At 54.7% G+C, this 20,926-nt stretch overlaps 1 protein-coding gene across 2 annotated transcripts; it reads left to right on the forward strand.

Annotated features, from left to right (window-relative positions):
- Positions 1–7,381: 7,381 nt before the first annotated feature.
- Positions 7,382–20,331, forward strand: SLC34A1 (solute carrier family 34 member 1). Of its 2 annotated transcripts, none has more exons than XM_027098184.1 (13): positions 7,382–7,569; positions 8,479–8,632; positions 8,781–8,930; positions 9,016–9,144; positions 9,398–9,541; positions 10,483–10,594; positions 10,716–10,911; positions 10,995–11,090; positions 16,539–16,608; positions 16,889–17,056; positions 18,300–18,416; positions 18,517–18,641; positions 19,301–20,331. In XM_027098184.1, the coding sequence occupies exons 2-13, from the start codon at positions 8,524–8,526 to the stop codon at positions 19,802–19,804; spliced, it is 1,920 nt and encodes a 639-aa protein (XP_026953985.1). In that variant the 5' UTR covers positions 7,382–7,569; positions 8,479–8,523; the 3' UTR covers positions 19,805–20,331. The 2 variants fall into 2 exon arrangements, with proteins under 2 accessions (XP_026953985.1, XP_026953984.1); XM_027098183.1 differs by having other exon boundaries at positions 8,503–8,632.
- The last annotated feature ends 595 nt before the right edge of the window (positions 20,332–20,926 follow it).

A 20,926-nucleotide genomic window follows, 5' to 3' on the forward strand; every position in this document is an offset into this window, starting at 1 on the left:
TTGGCTTCATTTGCACACGTGTTCTCTCCCTGCATGTCCTTTCTGCAAATCCCCAAAGGACGGTAGAAAATGACCAGGATTGGGATTCTGACTGGGGTCAGAGGGTCATTCCTGAACCACACTGAGTAGCCAAGCCTGGCTCATGAGATGACCTCAACAGCCAGAGGGCTGGGCCAAGCCAGCCAAACAAAATGGGCTAAGGGGGCAGAGGGCTGAAGCCTAGGTAGAAGAGCCTCCGTAGAGGTCAGCCCCTACAGGAGGAGGAATTCACATCTCCCGAGGTCCCCAAGTTAGGCATCCTCCATCCTTTATCTCATTTTGTCCTCACAACAAAACAGCCTGGTGGGGATGAAATCAAGGCTGCAGGGGGGTAAGTGACTAGTTCAGGATCATGCAGGGGATTGCCGCTGGGGTGTCACCAGCACTCAGGCTGTCTGACGCAGGGACACACACCAAGGAGGGCCTGGATGCTGTAGAAACCCCCACTGGGGAGCCAGGGCCCTCTCAGAGGAGGGCACATTGATGTGGCTACTCTGGGTTGGGGGGAGTTTGGGAATTTCTGCTAAAAATTAAAAACACACGGCATGTGACTCCAGCAGTGCCACTAGAGAATCACTCACTTCTGGGCACGTGGAGGCCCATCGCTGCAGGGTTGTCTATTGCCTGAAAACTGGCAAAAGTGGATAGGGGCGGGGGGTAGGGTAACACACACACACTCTGTGATACCACACAGCAGATAAAGAATTGGGTACAGCATGTCCTGCCATGGAAGGTTCTCCAAGACAGTTTGGTAAGAGAATGCAGAGCAATGAACATGGCATGATACCTTTATATAAACCACAAACACACAGGCACTTATAAATGTACAGAAAAGAGAGAGAATGTTCTACAAGGATACATACCAAACTGACAGGGAGGTGGGAAGCAGAAGGGGTAGTGGTCAAAGGAGACTTTCACCTTTGCTTTAATTTTTTTTAAAGGATGCAATTAAAAATAATTATAATATCACAAAGAACTCCCCAAAGCCACTTCTTTGTCACTGCTGGCCTGCCATCCCTTTCTCCAGAAGTGGTACCCAACTCTTCCATTAGGGGCTTCAGCCCACTGCCCCCTCAGCCCATTTTGACTGGCTGGGTGTGTCCCTCTGCCACAATCCCCTTGTGATCTCCTCCCCATCATGCCCCCTGAAGCAGCCCTGAGCCCTCACTGTCCCAGCCTGGCCAGGCCCCAGCTACAAGGAAGGGGGCCAGGAGCACCAGCTGGTTAACCCCTGAGGCCATGTTTCAAAGTCACTGCACAGAGGTGGACTCCTGGGTGGTCGGGAAAGGTAGCAGAGCTGCTTCCCCTCATCCCACCAGGTGGGAAGCCCGGAGAGGAGTCGGCCTGTTCACCCAGCACCCAGTGTGAAGGAAGGGAGCGAACACACATCTGCTGACCACTCTGCAGCCTCCAACACCCCCATCCTACAGAGTTCACAGTCTGAGAGAGGAGGCGTGACTTCCTCAAGGACACCCGTGGGGCCCAACCCCATGTGGCTCCAAGCCTCTAAGAATCTGTCTCTTGTCCCCCCACCCACCTTAATAGCCTTGGGGTACGGGATGGGCACAGGGCGAGAACAGGGCACACAGTGACCTTGGCTCTGGGCCAGCGTGGGGGCAGTTACAGGCATTGGCTGCTCACCTGGAGCTGGGCTGCAAGTGCTGATGCACTGTTCTCTGGGGACAGCCACCCCACCCCCAAGGGCGAGCACAGAGTGCACCCGGTAGGGGGCCTGGTCTGGTGATCAGGTGACTCAGACTTCTGGGGGATTAGAGGCTGGAATTCAGCTTCCACAGGGAAATGAAGGCCCAGATGGGGAGGAACACATATGGTTGGTTACAGTGAGTCAAATGTAGCCAGAGCTGGGCACAGGCCCGTACCACTGTACAACCACAGGGGTCGCCATTCATGTCCACCATGGTCCTGGGGGTGTCCAAGAAGAGCTAGGGACATGAACATGTGCATGTGTCCTGACTCCTGCAGGGAGGGACTGAGTGAGTGGTGCTCTGTGACCATCTCAACTCCTGTCTCCAGAGAACTGGCTTGGGGGTAAAGCGGAGACAGAAAGCCAAGGAGGTGAATGAGCGTCCTACCTGCAGGCCAGCCCAGAGTGCCAGCTGCTAGGACAAAGTGGCCAGCTAAGATTGGTGGACCGGGGTAACCCTACAAGCCGAGGAGGCCCCCATCTTCCTGCCCCATTGCCAAAGCACTGAAGGAACCCAGAACCCAGACCAAAAACCTGAAGCTTGGAGTGTGGAACTGGAGCTTGGAATCTGGAGCACAAAGCCTGGATCTGGGGCCTGAAGCACAGACCCAGAACCTGGAGGCAAGAGTCAGAAGCCCAACCTGGTGTCTGGAATCTGAAATTGAAGATTAGGGCTCAGAACCCAGAGCCCAGTGCCAAGAACCAGAGCCCCGAGCTTGACATCTGATGTCTAAAACTGAAGCCCGAGACTGGAACTCAGATACTGGAGCCCACTTGAGGCCAGAACCAGAGTGGGGACCCCAGAAATTGGAGACAAGCTCCAGGCCCAGAGCATGAAGGCCAGGACCTGAAGTCTGAAGCCAACCTCCGAGCTTCAGGTCTGGAACTCAGAAGCCAGAGCCTGGGACAACCAACTGGGAGTCCACAGCCTCCCGTTCAGGCCTGGTCCCTGAGGCCAGCAGGAAGGGCATAGGGCTGGGGCCATGTAAGGAAGGGAACTGCGGGGGAAGAGGTGATTTCTGAGAAAAGCCCAAAGCAGCCTCAGCTCTTTTGGCCACAGACTTTGGCCTTGTCAGTCAATGAGTGACCGGCATTTGGGCCACCAGGATTAATCATTACATGGGGCACTTATCCCCCAAACAAGGACAGGGCATCCTCAGGTCAGCCGCCCCTGCCCTGGACCCAGAGGATCTAATGTAGCCTTGGGCTACCCCTCTGGAAAGTGGGGCTCAGATGGGACAATGTCTCAGGGCCCTGCCTGATCTGTGCCGGGCAGCTCAGATCAAAATCCAGGCTCTCTAAGAGAGGACAGTCAAGAGGGCCAGGGGAGGGACTGCTCTGTTCCCAGAGGGAGGTGACAGGTGACCCCTACCGTGTCACTCAGCCTGCTGGTGAGAGTGGATGCTTTGACCACAGACACAGAGAGGATGCACCCATGTGTGCAATGCACACTCATGCTGTGTTGGTGTGCAGTTGTGCTGGCTGCATGCCGGGCAGGAATGTTGATGCCCATATTCCCGGTGTACAGCACCGTGCCGCCTCCGTGGGGCTTATATGTTGGTTGAATATTAAATAAACATATTGATGAGAAGAGGCACAAGTTTCTCAAACTGTGCTGATGGGAAACCCTGTTGTCATTAACCAGATCCCCTCAAAAAATCCAGGTCATGAACAGATGGTCTGGAATGTCAATTTTTCCTCCTTTGATTGTCGTTAAACTTTAGGTCCTGCAGAAAACTTACGTGCAGCAAATTGTGTGTATTTAAGGAGCAAATGGATCTTAACAGAGAATTGTAGAAAAGGAGAATAACTGGAGCTGGTTGTTCTCCCAGATTGCTGGTCCAGATTGTGGTCCAGATTGCTCCCTTTCTGGACCACACACTTGCTCTTGGGACCATTCTCTACTCCGTTCAGCAATCATGCCGCTCCTGGAGAAATCCTTGTCGTCGGTGTGACGAAATTCAGTGTCTGTCAGCCTGTCCCATGCACGTTAGCCATGCTATCTCTGCTCCCACCTCCTTTTCCTTCCCCTCCTACAGCACTGCCCCGACTAGGCTCTCGAGGGCCACTAAATCCACTCTGTTCTCACGTTTCCTGACACCTCAGCAGCATTTGATCTTGCTGACCAGGGTATCTCTTTCAAAACATGGGCAACCCTGGCTTCTGGGGCATCTGCTTTTCTGCTCTTCCTCCCTATCCCTGCTGTGCCTCTTCCTGTGTCCTCCCTCAAATGTGGGTGCTCCTCTGGGCTTGGCTGGGTCTCTCCTCACTGTGCACACTCTCCCTGGGGGCACCTTCACCTGAGCCCACTCAGGCAGGAAGCCAAGTCACGCTGCGCCCTGAGGCTGTGACAGGATGCTGGTCTTTGGGCTAGCAGGGGTAGGATTTAAAAGGAAGAGGGGTGACATGGTGAGGTTTGCATTTTGGAAATGCAAAATGCATTTGGCTGGCTGCTTTTCTGGAGACTAGATTGAGGGGAGCCATCAGAGAGAAAGGCTACTACAATAACCCAGCTGAGAGATGGTGGCCAGACCGGGGAGGGGGCAAAAGGATTAGGGAGCTCCCAGAAAAGGAAAATTGGGAGAATTGGGGGATGAATTTGAGACCAAGAGGTAGAGAAGAAGCGTGTGTCAAAGATGCCTCCTCCATGTCTGGCTCCGTGTCTGGACCACATGCTGTTCACTGAGGTTGGAACATGCAAGAGGCCCCATTTGGGGAAAGGAGAACATCGCGTGCTTCAGACCCGCAGCTCCAACTGCTCGCGCCAGAGACACCTCAGACACAGTGGTACAGTTCAGTACAGACGGATCTTTGCATCTTCCCTCCAAAACTGCTCCTCCTCCTGGGTGCCTTTCTCAGTGTGAGACACCACCAGCCACCCAGGCTCCAGGCCCAGAGGTCTGGGGGAAGCCGTGGCCAGAGTGCAGGTGAGCAGACAGGGCAGGACTTACCATTCAGGGGAACACAGGGTCTGTCACAGACAGAGAGGAGGCAGGCCATGAGCAGGAGTGGGCTGAGATGAGCAGAGGGGCTGAAATGCTTGGGGTCTGGGGTGTGGCCACCTTCTCCACTGCTCTCAAGAGTCCCAAAGGCAGCTCTGGTCAGCTCCCAAGTCTCCATGCTTTTGCTAGGGCTGTGGCAGCCCCACTCCCCACAAAATATTTTTGCAAGTGGTGGAGATCCATAGCATTACGTAATTGTTTCTCTTGCGATGCATTTGATTAATAACTGCCTCTCCCGCTAAACCCTGAGCTCCACGAGGGCAGGGAAGGTAGGCTTCAAAGCTGTCAAAGATCCAAACCTTATTAAAAAGGAGACACACCCCCAGCCCATAAGGAGTGCCTTGGATACCTCTGCTCCCGCCCGGGGTCTGACTGGAGCAGGCAGGGGAGAGGACGTACCCAGACAATCTCTGAGCCCATCAGCTCAAGGATGAATCCAACACAAGAACTCAGTAATAATTGCATTTCCCTGGATCAGCAACGCCCCTCCCACCCGTGCATGAATGCCAGTCTTACCCAAATCACTCCCTCCAGGTAGGAGAGGTTCTAGGACACCCAAGGGTTCACCATATAAATTAGGGTTCATGACAGAACGTGATGCAACCATTAAAAACAACATCTGTGCTGAGTGTAAAGACACAGGAAAAGGCTTATGTTATAATGTTAGATGAAAAAAAGCAAGATGCAATCTTCCAGAGACAATAAAATCCAAAGTAGATAGAAAAGGCACAGGGAAAAGGACAAAAGGCGGTGTTTTAAACAACACGGTGATGTTTTTGAGAAGCAGGATTGTCTTTATTTTCCTTTTTGATATGAATGGAGACCTTTCTAGCAAGCACTGCATAGCTGATTCCCTGCCTTATTTCCCCAGAATCTTCCAGAACAAGCCATAAGACTATATGGCTTATTGTCCAAACCAGGGCACTTTGCAGAGTGAAAGGGGACTCTGGGCCAACAGTCATAAACCCGGACTTGGCCAGGCAAACCAGGACTTACAGTCACTCTCCTCAAAACCAATCCCAGCCGCACCTCCGCCCCCCCAACCCCTCTCTCCCCTGTGGGTTCTGTGGCCTAAACTACCACGGCCACAATGTGGTGGCGCTGGGATCCAAACCCAGGCTGGCCTGTTCTCTGCTCTTAGCCACTTCGACAGAGTCTGTTGTCTGTGTAGCCCTAAGATGTGTAAGATGTTGAGTAAGATTTGTAGCTCAGGGGACCCTGAGCAAACAGAGTAGCTGGTGAGCCAAGAGTTGTTGACCTGAAACAGGGCTGAGAATCTAGAGGAGATGGGGCCATTTCTTTGGCAGGGACACTTCAGCCATCCTGGAGACAATGAAAAGGGCATGAGGGCATGAAGAGAACAAACATGCTGAGGGACTTTGTTCTAGGCACTGAGATGGGTCATTTATCTCATTGAATCCTACAACTCACTGAAAAATTCATGCTCATTGCCATTTTATAAGGGAAGGGACTAGGGCTCAGGGAGGTGAGTACTTAGAATCCCAGGCCGACTCAGGGACTGGACCATTTCTTGGATCAGGAGAGAAGCTGGCCTTGCAATCTTGGCTCAGCATGGAATAGGAACTCAACTACTGTGCTTAGAAACGGATGGATAGACACAAGGCTGGCTGGCTGGCTGGCTGGCTAGGTGGATGGATGGAAGGATGGATGGATGGATGGATGGATGGATGGATGGATGGATGGATGGGCCGATGGATGTTAGGTCACTCAGACAGTTGCCCAAGCTAGATCTTGAATGGAACTCACCACTCCTGGATCTGAGAAAATCTTAGTCCCTTAGAAGGGAAGCTCCCTTCTCATCTCTCTGTGAATATGGGCCCCAACTCAGGCTCCAAGGTCCTGTAAAGCGAAATAAGCTTCTCAAAGACTCCCTAAGACCCCTGTCTGGGTTTCAGGGACTCTACAACAGACCTCATGTTATCATCAACTTCCTGATCCAGAAGCCCAACTGTGATATATTTCCTCTCCCTCCCACCCTCCCAACACCAATTGTCCTGCCCAAGTATCCCTGGGATGCATCTTCTCCTCTCCATCCCTCTTCTTCCCACTTAGATTCAGACCTCATCCTCTCTCACCTGGACCATCTCATCACCCTTTTAACCGGTCTCTCTGCTTCCAGACTCACTCCCTTTGACACATCCGAACCCCACACACCTGGGACCATTCTAAAATGCAGACCAGGCCCTGCCCCATCTGGCCAGGGGCAGATTCTCTCAGGCTCACATCCTGGATCTGTGGTCTTGGACCCTCCACAATTCAGCGCTACGTAGCTTCTCTGGGTTTGTCTTCTGTTGCTTCCTCCATCACACACTCCCTCTCCTCTAAATGCCCCTCAAGACACACAGAGAGACCCATAGACACTCAGATGCAAGGCAAGGCTGAAGGGTGTTTGTGTTACTCCTTGCAGAGTACTGTCAGGCCAAGAAGGAGGGAAAGGGGCCAGAGCCATGGAATCTCTGGGGACCCTGGGAATGAGGTGCCTGAGTGGCATCAAGGTCTCTGCCTGGGGGCATGGGATGCATCTGTGCCCTCCTTGCTGGGTCTGGGTCATGGTTCTAGCTGAGTATCTGTGTGGGGGAGGGGAGAGCCTGTCCACAGACTCCCCCTGCAGAGCGGACGATTAGCAATTAACCGGGAGGAATCTACGTGGGTGAGGTTAATTGGGGAACAGAGGGAGGGCAGCTAGGGTTCCAGGGACTTTGCCCTTGACCCGAGGGTATAAAGAAGAGGATCCCAGGTTCTCCTCAGGCCCCTAGGGCTTCCCTGAGCATCTGAGCAGGAGCTGAAACACAGAACACCAAGGTGAGTCCAGGGTCCCCACATCCCAACCCCATCCCCAACCCTTAGTAGGAAACAGGCTCCTCACCTCTGTCCTTACTGTGCCTCTGTTTCCTGTCCCGTATAACATCTCAGTCCCAGCCCAGCCTGGCTCACTGCCCCAGAGTAAAACGGACTCATGCTCTTCCAGAGCTTGGAATTCAGCTCTGCATGCCCCACAACCCCACAGCCAGGGCCCTTGGAATAAGGTTGGGGGTGAAGGGTGGGGTGCTGAAGCAGACTGGGGCACTCCCACCCCAACAGCCGGGAACTCCTGTGGCAATTCAGGGGCAGCTAAAGCAAGTCAAGGGCTTCCCAGACTTGGGGACAGGATGGGGGCCCTCCTTAACTAAACAAGTCCTGGTCTGAGCCTCATTCATGGCAGAAAGGCCCATCAGTGCTTGTTTATTGCTGGGGGCTAAGGGTGGATGGGGAAAGAAGTTCATTTGTGAGGATGAACCCCTGTGCCCCAGGGGCACTCTCGTGACACCTGTATCTGTCATTAGAACACTTGCTCCCATTGCCATGTTCCATCTATTTGAGGGATTATTTCATTGACATCTGATTCTCCAGTAGACTTTGAGCTTCCTGGGGGAAGGAGCTGCATCTGTACTTAGCCAGCTGTACCCCAGCATCAAGCTCAGTGCCTTAGATAGAGTAGATGCTCAATAAATACTTGCTGAATGAATGAGTGAATGAATCCCCAAATCTGTGCTGAGACCTGAGTGTGCAGCTCTGGGTGTGTGTGTGTGGGGTTGGAGGGTGTGCTTCGCTGGAGGTATGTTTGTGATCACACACCATGGGTGTTTGCGCACGTGAGTGTATGGGTGTGGGTGTGGAGGGATGGGTGTGTGAGTGTGTGTGAGTTTCCAGGACACAGCAGTTCTCACTCAGTGTTGCTGTGCCCCTGATGTGCAGGGCCCACAGTGTGTACCCAGGATGATGTCCTACGGAGAGAGGCTGGAGAGCCGGGCTGTCTCCCCACTCCCAGTCTGTGGGGGGCACATGACGTGTGGGGCGGCGTTTGCCTATGTGCCCAGCCCACAGGGTGAGTGCTGCTCCCACCCCTGGACCCTGCTTGCCCTCAGTTGCCCACGTCCTGCCCCGGTGGGGAGGCCTCCACCCCTCTGCCCACCCCTCCCAACCTCCCCAGGACCTGGGGCCTCAGGGAACTGCTGACCAGCCTCGCTCCCCAGTCCTGCACAGGATTCCAGGGACCTCAGCCTATGCCTTCCCCAGCCTGGGCCCCATGGCCCTCGCCGAGCAAGGCTGCCCCTACGGGGAGGTTCTGGAGCACCATGACCCGCTGCCTGCCAAGCTGGCCCAGGAGGATGAGCAGAAGCCAGGTGTGCCTGGGTCGGGGTGGCAGGGGTGTCGGCAGTCACTGGCAGAGCCCTCCAGCCACTGTGCTCATGACTGGCCCCTCTCCAGAGCCTGGGTTGGCCCAGAAGCTGTGCCGGGCTGGCTTGACGCTCCTCAAGGTACCACTGATGCTCGTCTTCCTCTACCTCTTCGTCTGCTCCCTGGACGTGCTCAGCTCAGCCTTCCAGCTGGCCGGAGGTAGGGGAACAGAACCAGAGGAATTATAGAAACAGAACCTGCAGGAGATATATAGAGATCTATGATTTATTGCAAGGAATTGGCTTACGTGATTGTGAAGCACGCTGGGCCTCTTGGGCAGAAGCCAATACTGCAGTGCACAGGTGGAATTTCTCCTTCCCCAGGGAAGCCTCAGGGGAGAGGTAGGGCGGAGGGGAGGGGACCAGGGAAGGGTTTTGAAGGGTCTCGGACAACGCTGGCTCATGCTCCCCAGGGAAGGTGGCTGGCGACATCTTCAAGGACAATGCCATCCTGTCCAACCCGGTGGCGGCGCTGGTGGTGGGGATCCTCGTGACCGTGCTGGTGCAGAGCTCCAGCACCTCCACATCCATCGTAGTCAGCATGGTCTCCTCCGGCTGTGAGTAAGCCCACCAGGGCCAGGGAAGGAGTTGGGGGCTGGGATGCTGGACGCGCGGCTGGGGTGGGAAGAGCAGGAGTGGGGGCAGGGGCCGCGGGCAATGGGCAGCTCTGGTGTCTCCCACTCTGTTCTCCAAAGCATGGCCTGGAGTCTCAGCCAGGAGGGGCGCCCCAGGAGCTGGGAAGGGTGGCAACTAGCGAGTACAGCCTCAGGAAGGCTCACCTTCATGTCACCACACAGTCACTCATTCCATCAATCAAGGGAACAGAACCAGAGGAATTAGAGAAACAGAACCTGCGTGAGATATATAGAGATCTATAATTTATTGCAAAGAATTGGCTTACGTGATTGTGAGGCAGGCTGGGCCTCTTGGGCAGAAGCCAATACTGCAGTGCATAGGTGGAATTTCTTCTTCCCCAGGGAAGCTTCAGTTTTGCTCTTAGGGCCTTTAATCTCATGAGATGAGGCCCACCCAGATTATTGAGGTTAATCTTTTCTCAAGGTCAATTGATGGTTGAGGCAAATCCATCCACAAAACACCTTCACAGCAACATCTAGGTTAGTGTTGGACTGAATAACTGGGTACTAGCCAAGCTGACACATGAAAGTGACATCACACTTGTGTACACATGTGCACACACAAGCACAGAGACACATTTGAATTTAGGACCCGTGCCCTCGTGGACATGCACCCACACACTCGTTCACATATACACAGGTGCAGTACACATATGTGAACATCAGTTCACATGTACGCACACATGTAAACACACAGCATGTGCCCCCATGTACCTGTGATGCTGAGGCCGAGCAGAGTCAGCAGCATGGCAGGAATGCCTGCTGGGGGCTGGGATGAGGGCAGTGGGTCTGACAGGAGAGGTTGTGGGGCAGGAGCTGGGTGGCCCTTATCCAGTTAGTTAAGAGGCGCCCTCTTCTACCAGTGCTGGAGGTAAGCTCTGCCATCCCCATCATCATGGGCTCCAACATCGGCACCTCCATCACCAACACCATCGTGGCCCTGATGCAGGCGGGGGACAGGACTGACTTCCGGCGGTGAGGGGGTGGAGCAGTGAGGGGCCTGTCCTTGTCGGGGGAGGGTGGTCCCTCAATCTGAGTCCCCAATCTGAGTGCATCCTGGCTCCAGCCTGCCCTGCAACGTGGCCTCCCTGCCCAGGGCCTTCGCGGGGGCCACAGTGCACGACTGCTTTAACTGGCTGTCAGTTCTGGTCCTGCTACCCCTGGAGGCTGCCACCGGGTACCTGCACCACATCACTCGACTTGTGGTGGCCTCCTTCAACATCCGCGGCGGCCACGATGCCCCTGACCTGCTCAAGATCATCACAGAGCCCTTCACTAAGCTCATCATTCAGGTGGAGGCAGGGCTGTCATGGGGTGGGGGCTGGGGGACTGTAGGACCCCACCCTCACTCCCCCCTCCCACACCTTACCCACAGCTGGACAAGTCCGTAATTACCAGCATTGCCACGGGGGATGAGTCCCTGAGAAATCACAGTCTCATCCGGATCTGGTGCCACCCAAACCCCATGGAGGTGAGTCCCAGGTCTGGCTTCAGTGAGAAGACTCCTTCTCCAGACAGCTGACTGCCAGTGTCGTCTGTTCAAAAGCTCTATGTAGACCTAGGGGATCATTTACCCTGGGAGGACAAACATGGGGCACTTTTGTGGTGATACTGTGCCTAGGGCAGATGTTGCTACACCCTGCCAGCCTCACACCAGCTTCAGGCAGCCATTGCCAATCAATTAGAGTTAGCATGTCATCGATCCAGCCCAGAGATTGGTTCTCAAAGTGTGGACCAGTGGCACACATACCACCTGGGAACCCATTAGAGATGCAAACTATCCGGCCCTTTCCTAGACCCACTAAATCATAAAAAAACAGGTGGAGCCCAGCAGCCTACATTTCAACAAGCCCTCTAGGCCTGTTCCACGCTCAAGTTGAAGAACCACTGATATGGCTCAACCCTGTCGTTTCATAGGTAGAGAAATTGGCTCCAAGGGGCTAAGAAACTCTCAAGAGCTTGTCCTACCACTTCAGGGCCCCAAGCGCAGGTCTTGCAATCTAGGGCTCTCTCTTCTCCCAGGTGCCAGGGGGGTTAACGACTCACTTCTGCCGTGTTTGGGGGCCCAGGTAATGTGCGGAGGTGGGCGGGGAGAGAGTGCTATAAGGATGCCTGGGAAAAATAGGACCAACAGGAAACTGGTCCAGGAGCAGGACAAGTGGGCCATGGAGACCTCACTGGAGACACAACAGACACTTGTACTGATATTGGGCTCCTTCCCCTGGAGACTCCCACAGGCCGGTGTCCCTTTGTCCTGCTGCACTCTTCCTGCTGCTTTCTGGCTTCTAATGCCTGGAATGAGGCTCCGTTTGGATCAGTTGGACACTCGTGGACCAGCCATTACACCAGGCTAACATGGAAGCTAACTATTAGCACACTTTCTCACTCAGCCATAAAAAGGAAAATGCTTCATCAAAACCATAATCCACAGTATTTGCTCCCCCTTGATTATGACATACAAGAAGTAACACCATTTAGAATGAAAGACAAGGAAACCGGAAGCCCAGCACACCCTCTTCACTTGCTACTTGATGTTCCCAGACTTTATCCCAGTGTGAACAGAGAACATTCTTTCAACTGGCCCTGCAAGGTTCCTTTGCATCTGAGTGGCACACAGCTCCAGCTCAGTCCTTCTGAGTGTTCAAGGCAGTTTGACATCAAAAAGCCCATGCAGACAGCTTTCACGCTGGCTTTGTGACCCCTCTAACACATCTCTCCTTCTCATGAGCACTCTGGGCCCTCTCCAAGCTCTCTGAATGGCCAAAATCCCCTCTACTTCACACCAAAACCTGAAAGAGACCAAAGTCACACACTTTGAACTTCACAGAAAGCAAGCTGTGGAAGGGAGCTCCTCAGCCGTGGCGATCCTCGAGTCCTCTGAAATCCCTGCTGCCTGCCTGCAGCTGCATTCACCTGGTCTCCCCTTGAAGGATGCACCGGCAAACGTAGCTCTCACCCAATGGAATCCTCAGTGATGCTGGTCCTGAGGCCAAGGGACTGGAAGCAACCCACCCAAGTTCACTGGGCTGGGGCTGTCCTCACTGGTTCCTCCGCTGAGCCTGCTACCACTCGCCTGAGCACTGTTTTCTCGTCCCAGCTCTCCCGGGAAACCTTCCCTTGAGAGCAGGGTCCAGACTGGATTTCCTTGGCTTGGAGAGTAGCTGGGGGTGGGATGTGAGCTCCCTGTTCTGGCCCTCTCTCTGGGACAGTCCCCTTTGGAAAGTGGCTCGCTCAGCCACGTGCACTGGCAGCTCCTGCACTGAAGACTCACGTTTTTCCTCTGGCCACCGAGTCTCCTGTGGCCCCTTCCAACCTGTTCTCATCGCTTCCAGCTTTCACCAAGCTAGGCCCAACCTCGCCTAAGCCAGCCTCCAGGGCACCTATGTGACTGACAGTCTGGGGTTTTCCAGATGGTGAAAGAAAAACCAGAGGCAGTGTTTGTTAGCATCCTAACAATTCTTGATGTTCCAGGGTCCTGACACTGTCCTGGGAATTACCTTCTTGTGTGGTCACAGTGTGGATTGTCAACCCTATGTACCTGGTTTAAACCAGCTTCTTTTGAGGACTTGCATCCTGGGAGACAGGGATTGTCACAACCCCATTTTAAACAGGTTCAGACAGGCTTGTCCAAGTCTATGTGATTGAGGTAGGACAAAAATCCTGGTGGAATCTGGAGCCCACACTCTTGACTCTCCATTTCGCTGTCCCTTCCAGATGTATATCCCACCATAGGTGTCCATTTCCCACTCTGCCTATCAGGCGTGAATGCCACCAGGTGACCACAGCCACTTGAGAACCTCCAGGGGTGGTAGGTGTGGCCGTAAAAAAAAAAAAAATCAATTCTCCTCTTTGCCACCAGATGGCGCTGCTAGCAGAGCACTCACGCTCTGCTTCCAGAAAAGCAAAGACCCTAAAACACCTCTTCTCCTGGAGGGGAGACTACTGCGCACACCCACATCCTGCACGGTTTTCCCCAGGGGAAGGATTCTTGGAGCCCACATCCCTCTGTGAGCTTAATCATATGCTTCAGTTCCCAGAGGTGTCTCCTGAATTTGGGTTGTCTCTGCAAGCACATAAATCCCAAACTCTTTCTTCCCAGATTCCTCACAACTAGCCCCTGGGGAGAAGTGGGCAGCATTATGGACCTCATGCTTCAGACAAAGAAACTGAGGCTTAGAGAGGTTATGTGTTTTGTCCAGTGTCACACAGCCGGGAGTGCTCAGCTGGGGTTGAGCCCAGGGCTAAGGCACCCCCTCCACATGCCCCTCCCTCTCCTCCACCCCCACCTACCCCAGGCCCAGGAGGGATGGGCATATCCTGGGGCTATGCCCCAGACCCTGGGCCTGGCAGCTCTTTATCTAGGCTGGAGCTCCCACCTTCCCCTCTGCTGGCCAGGGAAACCCCAGGGCCTGCTCCTTCCCCTCCCGTCTCTGCCCACCCAGCCTGGCAATGCAGTTGACCCCCTCTCTGCCACTCTTGCTGCCTCCACACTCCTCTCTTGCACTTTAGGGTCTCTGGACTGGCCCTTTGAGCTCAGCCAGGGCCACATAACCCCAGGCAGGAAGGTCAAGTTTCCAAACCTCAGAAGTCCTAGCCCCCAGCCTTGCCCTGCCCCGACATTGTCAGCACTGAGTGGGACCCCAGTGGAGCTCCTCTCCTCCTCTTCCAGCCTCCCCAGGTCCCAGAGAACCCTCCCCCAAGAGACCCCTAGACCCAGTGCAGTGCAGGATGGTCCACCAAGTTCCTTCCCAGCAGGGCCAGGATCTTCAGGCATGTCTGCAGGAGCCATTGATCCTGACCTAGGAAGTCAACCCGTACTCATACACCATGTGATACTAGATAGGCCCAGGGAAGGAGGGGGTCTAATCCTTATTTGGAGGCACAATTTATCGAAGGCTTGTCATGATCTAAGCCCTGTCGTGAGTGCTTCACACATATTTCCTCCTGTAACCTTTGCAACAGCTCTTTTCTTTTCCTGCTTTAGAGAAAACAGGCTCAGTGAGGCGGCATGACTTGCACAAGGTAGCTGAGATAAAAGCAGGATTTGAACTCAGATCTGCCAGACAGCAAACACCCGGCTGTCTCCCAGTTACCACCACTTTCCCAGCCAGCTTTTCCAATCAAGCCCATCAGAGACTATTTTCTCCTGGTTTCTCGGCCTGCAATTCTGGCCCAGGCTTGAGGATGCCCCAGGGCCCTGGTATGGCCAACTGGGTACACAGAGGAGCACGCTGCCCCCCTCAAGGGAGTACATGCCATTAAAATAAACCCCGATTTAAAGTCAGGTGCCATAAATGGTTCTTATCTCTAACACACATTTTTTTTTAAATGACACAGATTAGAATAAAACATAAAGGAGCTGTAAATCCAAGTGCCAGCACCACGCCTGAGCCCTTACCCTCAGCACCCAGGAAGGTCAGAGGGGTGTGAGATGGAGACCCCACAGGGGGAATGGGACCAGGGTCCATATCAGCTCCCAGAGGAGGCAGATGGTGGTGACGGGGAGAAGCTGTGACTCTTTCATTTTGCCTGGGGCCCAAGGAGTAAGGGCCCCTTTCTGCCGCTCAAGTCCTCCTTTGTGACATGGCTTCTTCCTAGCCAAGCCTGGCCCACTCTCTACTTTCACTGATGGGACCCTGGGGGAAAGGTAAGGAGCCCAGGTTGCATTTTTAAAAAGAACTCCTTAGGGAATTCCCTGGCAGTCCAGTGGTTAGGACCCCGCGCTTTCACTGCTAGGGGCCTGGGTTTGATCCCTGGTCGGGGAACTGAGATCCCACAGGCTGTGCCAAGGAAAAGAAAAAAACTCCTTAACCCAAGAAGGCTACGAATGAGTGGTTCCAGACTGGCCAGACTGGCCTTCACAGAATTGTAAAGTATGTCTTAAAGTGGTTGCCAACATTTACAGATTGGGAGATTTTATCTAAACCTTCAGAGTTGTGGTTTCTCTTGTAGAATCAGGCCCTTTGGCTAAGCTGGGCTAAATCCCTGGACAGTGACAGTGGCCTGGAGCTGAGTAGCTGCTGCCCCTTTAGGCCCAGGACACTCCCCACCACCCCCACGCAAGGCTGAGCCCCTCACTTAGGCTACCTGCTTGTCCTGGGCCTTCTGATTTAAGGGCCCTCTCCAGGAACCCCCTCCTCTTCACCGATAGTAGGTGGGGGAGGGAAGAGATGTTGGTCCTGGGCCCTCTGCTCCACCCCCTCCAGATAAGGAATTGAGCAAGAGGAAAACAGAACGTGGGCTACGTGCCTGAGGGGAGAGGACAGGGCAAGGATGCTGGTGAAGAGGAGGCCCTGAGACAGGGATTGATAATAAAAGATGGGGAAGGGAGAGTTTTCAGAAGAAGTGGGCCATGGTCAGCAGCCTCCAATGCCAAGGAGAGGTAGAAGAAAACATGGACAAGACACCATCAGATCAGGAGGCCCCTGCGGGCCCCCGTGAGAGCCAGATCAGTGGGTTGATGGGGCTGAATATTCTGAGGGCCGACTACAGCCAGATTCTCCTGTGGCAGATATTTTCAACTCCATTTCATCATTGGAGGAAACAGACTCAGAGAGGGCAAGCAAAGCATTCAGGGGCATGTAGTCAAGAGGACCATCTGGGGCTTCCCTGGTGGCGCAGTGGTTGAGAGTCCGCCTGCCAATGCAGGGGACACAGGTTTGTGCCCCGGTCCGGGAAGATCCCACATGCCACGGAGCGGCTGGGCCCGTGAGCCATGGCCGCTGAGCCTGTGTGTCTGGAGCCTGTGCTCCGCAATGGGAGAGGCCACAACAGTGAGCAGCCCGCGTACCGCAAAAAAAAAAAAAAAAGAGGACCATCTGTATCCCCTCCATCCCCCATCTCTCCCTAACCCCTACCTTAGCCCCCATCCCAGGCTGCATTTTCCTGAATTCTCTAAGTCACTCTCCTCTTAATCTAGGTTCCCTCCCGCAGGCCCAGGGCAGAGGCCAGCACCAGCCGGATGCTCGGAAATGCCACCATGGAGAAATGTGAGTACCTGCAGCGTGGGAGATGTCTGGCATGGCAGGGCAGAGTCTGGCAGAGGCAGAGCCATCTCCCACCTGGCCACTGCTGCTTCCAGCCCCAGAAGGACAGCTGTCAGCCAGCCCAGCTCTTGGGCTTGGGTCTGGCCCTGCTCTAGAGGTTGAAGAGACATGAGGCAAGGCCTTTGGCTCTGAGCCCAAGAGGTGGCAAAGGTTGGGGGCTAGGAGCTGGATTGAGGGGGTCAGCTCTCAGAAGCTTGATACCACTACCACCACCCTCCCGCAGGCAGCCACATTTTCGTGGACACAGGCCTGCCTGACCTGGCTGTGGGGCTCATTCTGCTGGCTGGCTCCCTGGTGCTCCTGTGCACCTGCCTCATCCTCCTCGTCAAGATGCTCAACTCTCTGCTCAAGGGCCAGGTGGCCAAGGTCATTCAGATGATTATCAACACTGGTGAGCCTCGAGCAGTGGGTGGGCAGGCCCCAGGATGGGCCCTTCTGGATCTTGCTGAGTCCTGCCACTGCCTTGGTGTGTGATCTGGGTAAAGCCCTACCATCTCTGAGCCTCAGTTTCCCCATGTGAACAAAGAAGAGATTGGACGAGGTGATTTTTGAGGCCCCTGAGGTGCTGACAGCTGGGGATCTGTGGCTGCTTCCGGCTGTGGTTCCATTCTAGCAGGTGGCTCCAAAGAGATTCTCAGAGGCCATTGTTTGATTCAGTTAATAGTCATTAAACCCCTACTGTATGCCAAGCATGGCCTGGTGCCAGGGATACAGAGGTGAGCCACACAGAGATGGCTCCTGCCCTCAGGGGGCTCACAGCCCAGAGGGAGAGACAAGCAATAAAAAAGTGATCGAGGGGGGATAAATTCAGACAGAGCAGTAACTGCCAAGGAGAAAGCAAAACACAGCAAATAGAATATGGAAGAGGCTGCTTTTGATGGGTGGTCAGTGGCTTCTGTGCAGAGGTGACATTTGAGCAGGGACCTAAATGTGGAGCAGTCAGATGTGGCTGAAGAGCTTTTCGGGTGGAGGGAACCTACCCGAAAGTGCAAAGGCTCCAAGGCAGGACTCAGCTGGGCAGGACTGTGGCACAAAAAGGTGGCCAGCAGTGTGGTGGGAGCTCAGTGAGGTGGAGAGAGGTAGGGAGAGGTCAGCGAGGTAACAGGGACAGAGCAGGTCCCAGGCTGCACTCAGAGCCTAGACTTTATCCAGGCTAATAGGGGCACTTGGGGGGTTGGGCAGGGCAGTGATACCATCTGACTTTCATTTAAGCCTCATTTTGAGCTTTTGGGACACTGCCTGGCACTGGCAAAGGCAGCATGACAAACGCCGGAATAAGGGGCATCCATGGATCTATGGGAGCTCAGAGGAGGGAGAAGCAAAGTCTGCCCAGGGGCTGGGGTCAGGGAGAGCTTTCCAGTGGCAGTGATATCCACGCTGAGTCCCGAGGATGAATATTTAGGAGTGAGGAGGATGTCCCAGGCAGAGGGAACAAGGGAGCAAAAGCATGATAGAAGCAGGCTGAGAAGGGCCTTTAATCCAAGATCAAAGAGGACCAGGAAAAGCCACCGCAGTCGAGCAGGGGACTGACAAGGTCCCACTTGGAAGCTGACATGGATTCCTCCTCCCAAAGGAAAGTCCCCGCCCCCTCCCAATGCCCTCCCACTGACCCTACTGGGACCGTTTGCTCGCAGACTTTCCCACCCCCTTCACCTGGGCCACAGGCTACTTTGCCATGGTGGTGGGCGCTGGCATGACCTTCGTTGTCCAAAGCAGTTCTGTATTCACCTCGGCCATCACCCCACTCATCGGTAAGTCCCTACGCCGAGGCAGGGTCAGGTGGGGCAGGGCTGACAGGAAAAGGGCTGAAGGAAGGAGCTGGGGAGACCATGTCCTCTCCTCTACCCCCAGGCCTGGGTGTGATCAGCCTTGAGCGCGCCTACCCACTCACACTGGGCGCCAACATCGGCACCACCACCACGGCCATCCTGGCTGCACTGGCCAGCCCCCGGGAGAAGCTGTCCAGTGCTTTCCAGGTGCGCTTGGGAGAGTAACCCTGGCCAGAGGCAGGACAGGGCTAGGACTGGTGCCTGGAGCCTGACCCAACGTAGGACAACACGTACAAATTAGTTTTTGACTACCTACTACAGGCCACCTGCTATGCCAGACTCTATGGGAACCATACGGGCAAAGTATACCTGGTGCTGCCCTCAAGACCTTAGTGTCTAACAGGGGAGAGACATTACTGAGAGCCACACCAATCAAACAAGAGTGAGAGGGATTTGTACTCTGAGGAAGGGGTGCTGGCTCAGTTTGGGGGATCAAGGACTGGGGGGGCAGACAGCAAAGGGGTTGCTGTTCTAGGAGCAAAGGAGTAACTGATAAGCCAGGATGTTGCCCACTCAGAAGGCCAGAGCTCCTGAGCCAGAAACTGATGTGAATCTTTTAGCTACTGGATCTGGGCAGGATCTGCTGGGGAATTCCTGAGAGGGAGATCAGTGGGGGAAATGTGGAGAGTTCAGGGCAGCAGTTATTTACCTACTGGTCCAGAAGTGTTTCAGTATTTTACTGGGGGAATGTCAGCCCTAAGTGCTGACTTTCCTGCTGCCCAGACTCTGTAGGCCCACTGTTATCTATCCTGACTCAGGAGCTGGCACCCCTGCCCACCTCCACCCCTCCGCCCTCTCCCCTGCAGATTGCCCTCTGCCACTTCTTCTTCAACATCTCAGGCATCCTGCTGTGGTACCCAGTGCCCTGCACGCGCCTGCCCATCCGCATGGCCAAGGCGTTGGGCAAACGCACTGCCAAGTACCGCTGGTTCGCCGTCCTCTACCTCCTCCTGTGCTTCCTGCTGCTGCCGTCGCTGGTGTTTGGCATCTCCATGGCAGGCTGGCAGGCCATGGTAGGTGTGGGCACACCCTTTGGGGCTCTGCTGGCCTTCGTGGTACTTGTCAGCATGCTGCAGAGTCGCAGCCCCGGGCGCCTGCCCAAGTGGCTGCAGACATGGGACTTCCTGCCCCACTGGATGCACTCCCTGCAGCCCCTGGACCACCTCATCACCCGCGCTACCTTGTGCTGTGCCAGGCCCGAGCCCCGCTCACCCCCGCTGCCTGCCAGGGTCTTCCTGGAGGAGCTGCCCCCTGCCACACCCTCCCCCCGCCTCGCGATGCCCAATCACCACAACGCCACCCGTCTCTAGGCTCCAGCCCAGACTGCTGCCTGGAGTCAGGAAATGCCTGTGCCTGGTGCCCGGGGTAGAAGGGCAGAGGGGTGTGTCTGTGTACTCTGGGCATGCACCTGTCCTTGCACAGGTCCTCAGAGGTCTGGGCTTTTGTAACTGAGAGACAGTGTTATGTGCACATGTGGGCATGTTGGGGTGAGCCTGTGTGACAGCCTGCATATGCGTACTGATGCACCTGGGGGTGGAGTGAGGGGGTGCGTGCCAACTGCATGTTACTTGGGTATGGTTTGAGTCCTTTGCACATGTGTTTGGAGACCTGCACTGTGTCCTTGTGCACACACAACTCTGACTGGGCTGGGTGGGAGTAAGGGTGAGTCTGAGTTCATGACCTACAGCTGTTTGCTCGCGCACAGATGTGGGAGCCTGAGTCGCTGGCTGAATTCTCGCCCCCTCCCTGCCACCTTCCTTCCTCCATGATACCATTCTCCTCATCCTCACCCAGGTTTTCTGTATCATTGTTACAACCCTCTTCCCCAACACTGTTTGATTTAAAAAAAAAAAAAGAAATGAAATTCTCATTGTGCACTTGGAAGTCTGCTTGCTCTCCATCTAGGGGGGAGGAGAGACCATGGTTTGGGGTTCAGCAGTACTATCTCCCGTCCCAAAGAGAGCCTGTTGTGCCCTATCTGCCTCTTGCTCACCCACCTCATTGCCTCCCTCCCTCCCTCTCTCTGGGATAAAAATCAGTTCTCCAGAAAACAAGTGATAAATGGGGGCCTGTCAGGGCCACTCGGGGAAGGAGAGGCAGGGTGGAGATGGGCAAGAGAGGTCATGCCCTGGACCCCAGTGCACAGGGCGCAGAAACTAGCCACTCTCCCTCCCACCTTTATCCTCTACTTTTGGGCAATAAACCAGCCTTCATTTAAACCCACCCAAGTTTTTCAATTCCTCCTCCTCCATAGGGCCCCCTGAGCTGAGGCCTGCAGAGGGAGGGTCAAGGGGTGGGGAGGGGGTGCTAAAGTTCCTCCCTCTAGTCCAGGGACATATCCAGGGCCTTTGGACCCCAAGGAGGCAGGAACGCTGTGGGGCCCCAGACCTAGTTGTGATGGTCTGCAACATGTGCCTCCCCACCCCCACCTC

Source organism: Aethalodelphis obliquidens, unplaced genomic scaffold, assembly GCF_003676395.1.
Source record: "Aethalodelphis obliquidens isolate GAN/ISIS:26980383/991018 unplaced genomic scaffold, ASM367639v1 scaffold121, whole genome shotgun sequence".
Lineage (NCBI taxonomy): Eukaryota > Metazoa > Chordata > Mammalia > Artiodactyla > Delphinidae > Aethalodelphis > Aethalodelphis obliquidens.

What these genes read in the sequence shown, in the direction of transcription:
- SLC34A1 (XM_027098184.1), top strand. Translation starts at nt 8,524, where the DNA reads ATGATGTCCTACGGAGAGAGGCTGGAGAGCCGGGCTGTCTCCCCACTC. An exon ending in GCCACCCAAACCCCATGGAG is followed by an intron (nt 11,091 to 16,538) that starts GTGAGTCCCAGG and finishes CTCTTAATCTAG; the next exon opens with GTTCCCTCCCGCAGGCCCAG. An exon ending in GGCCATCACCCCACTCATCG is followed by an intron (nt 18,417 to 18,516) that starts GTAAGTCCCTAC and finishes CTCTACCCCCAG; the next exon opens with GCCTGGGTGTGATCAGCCTT.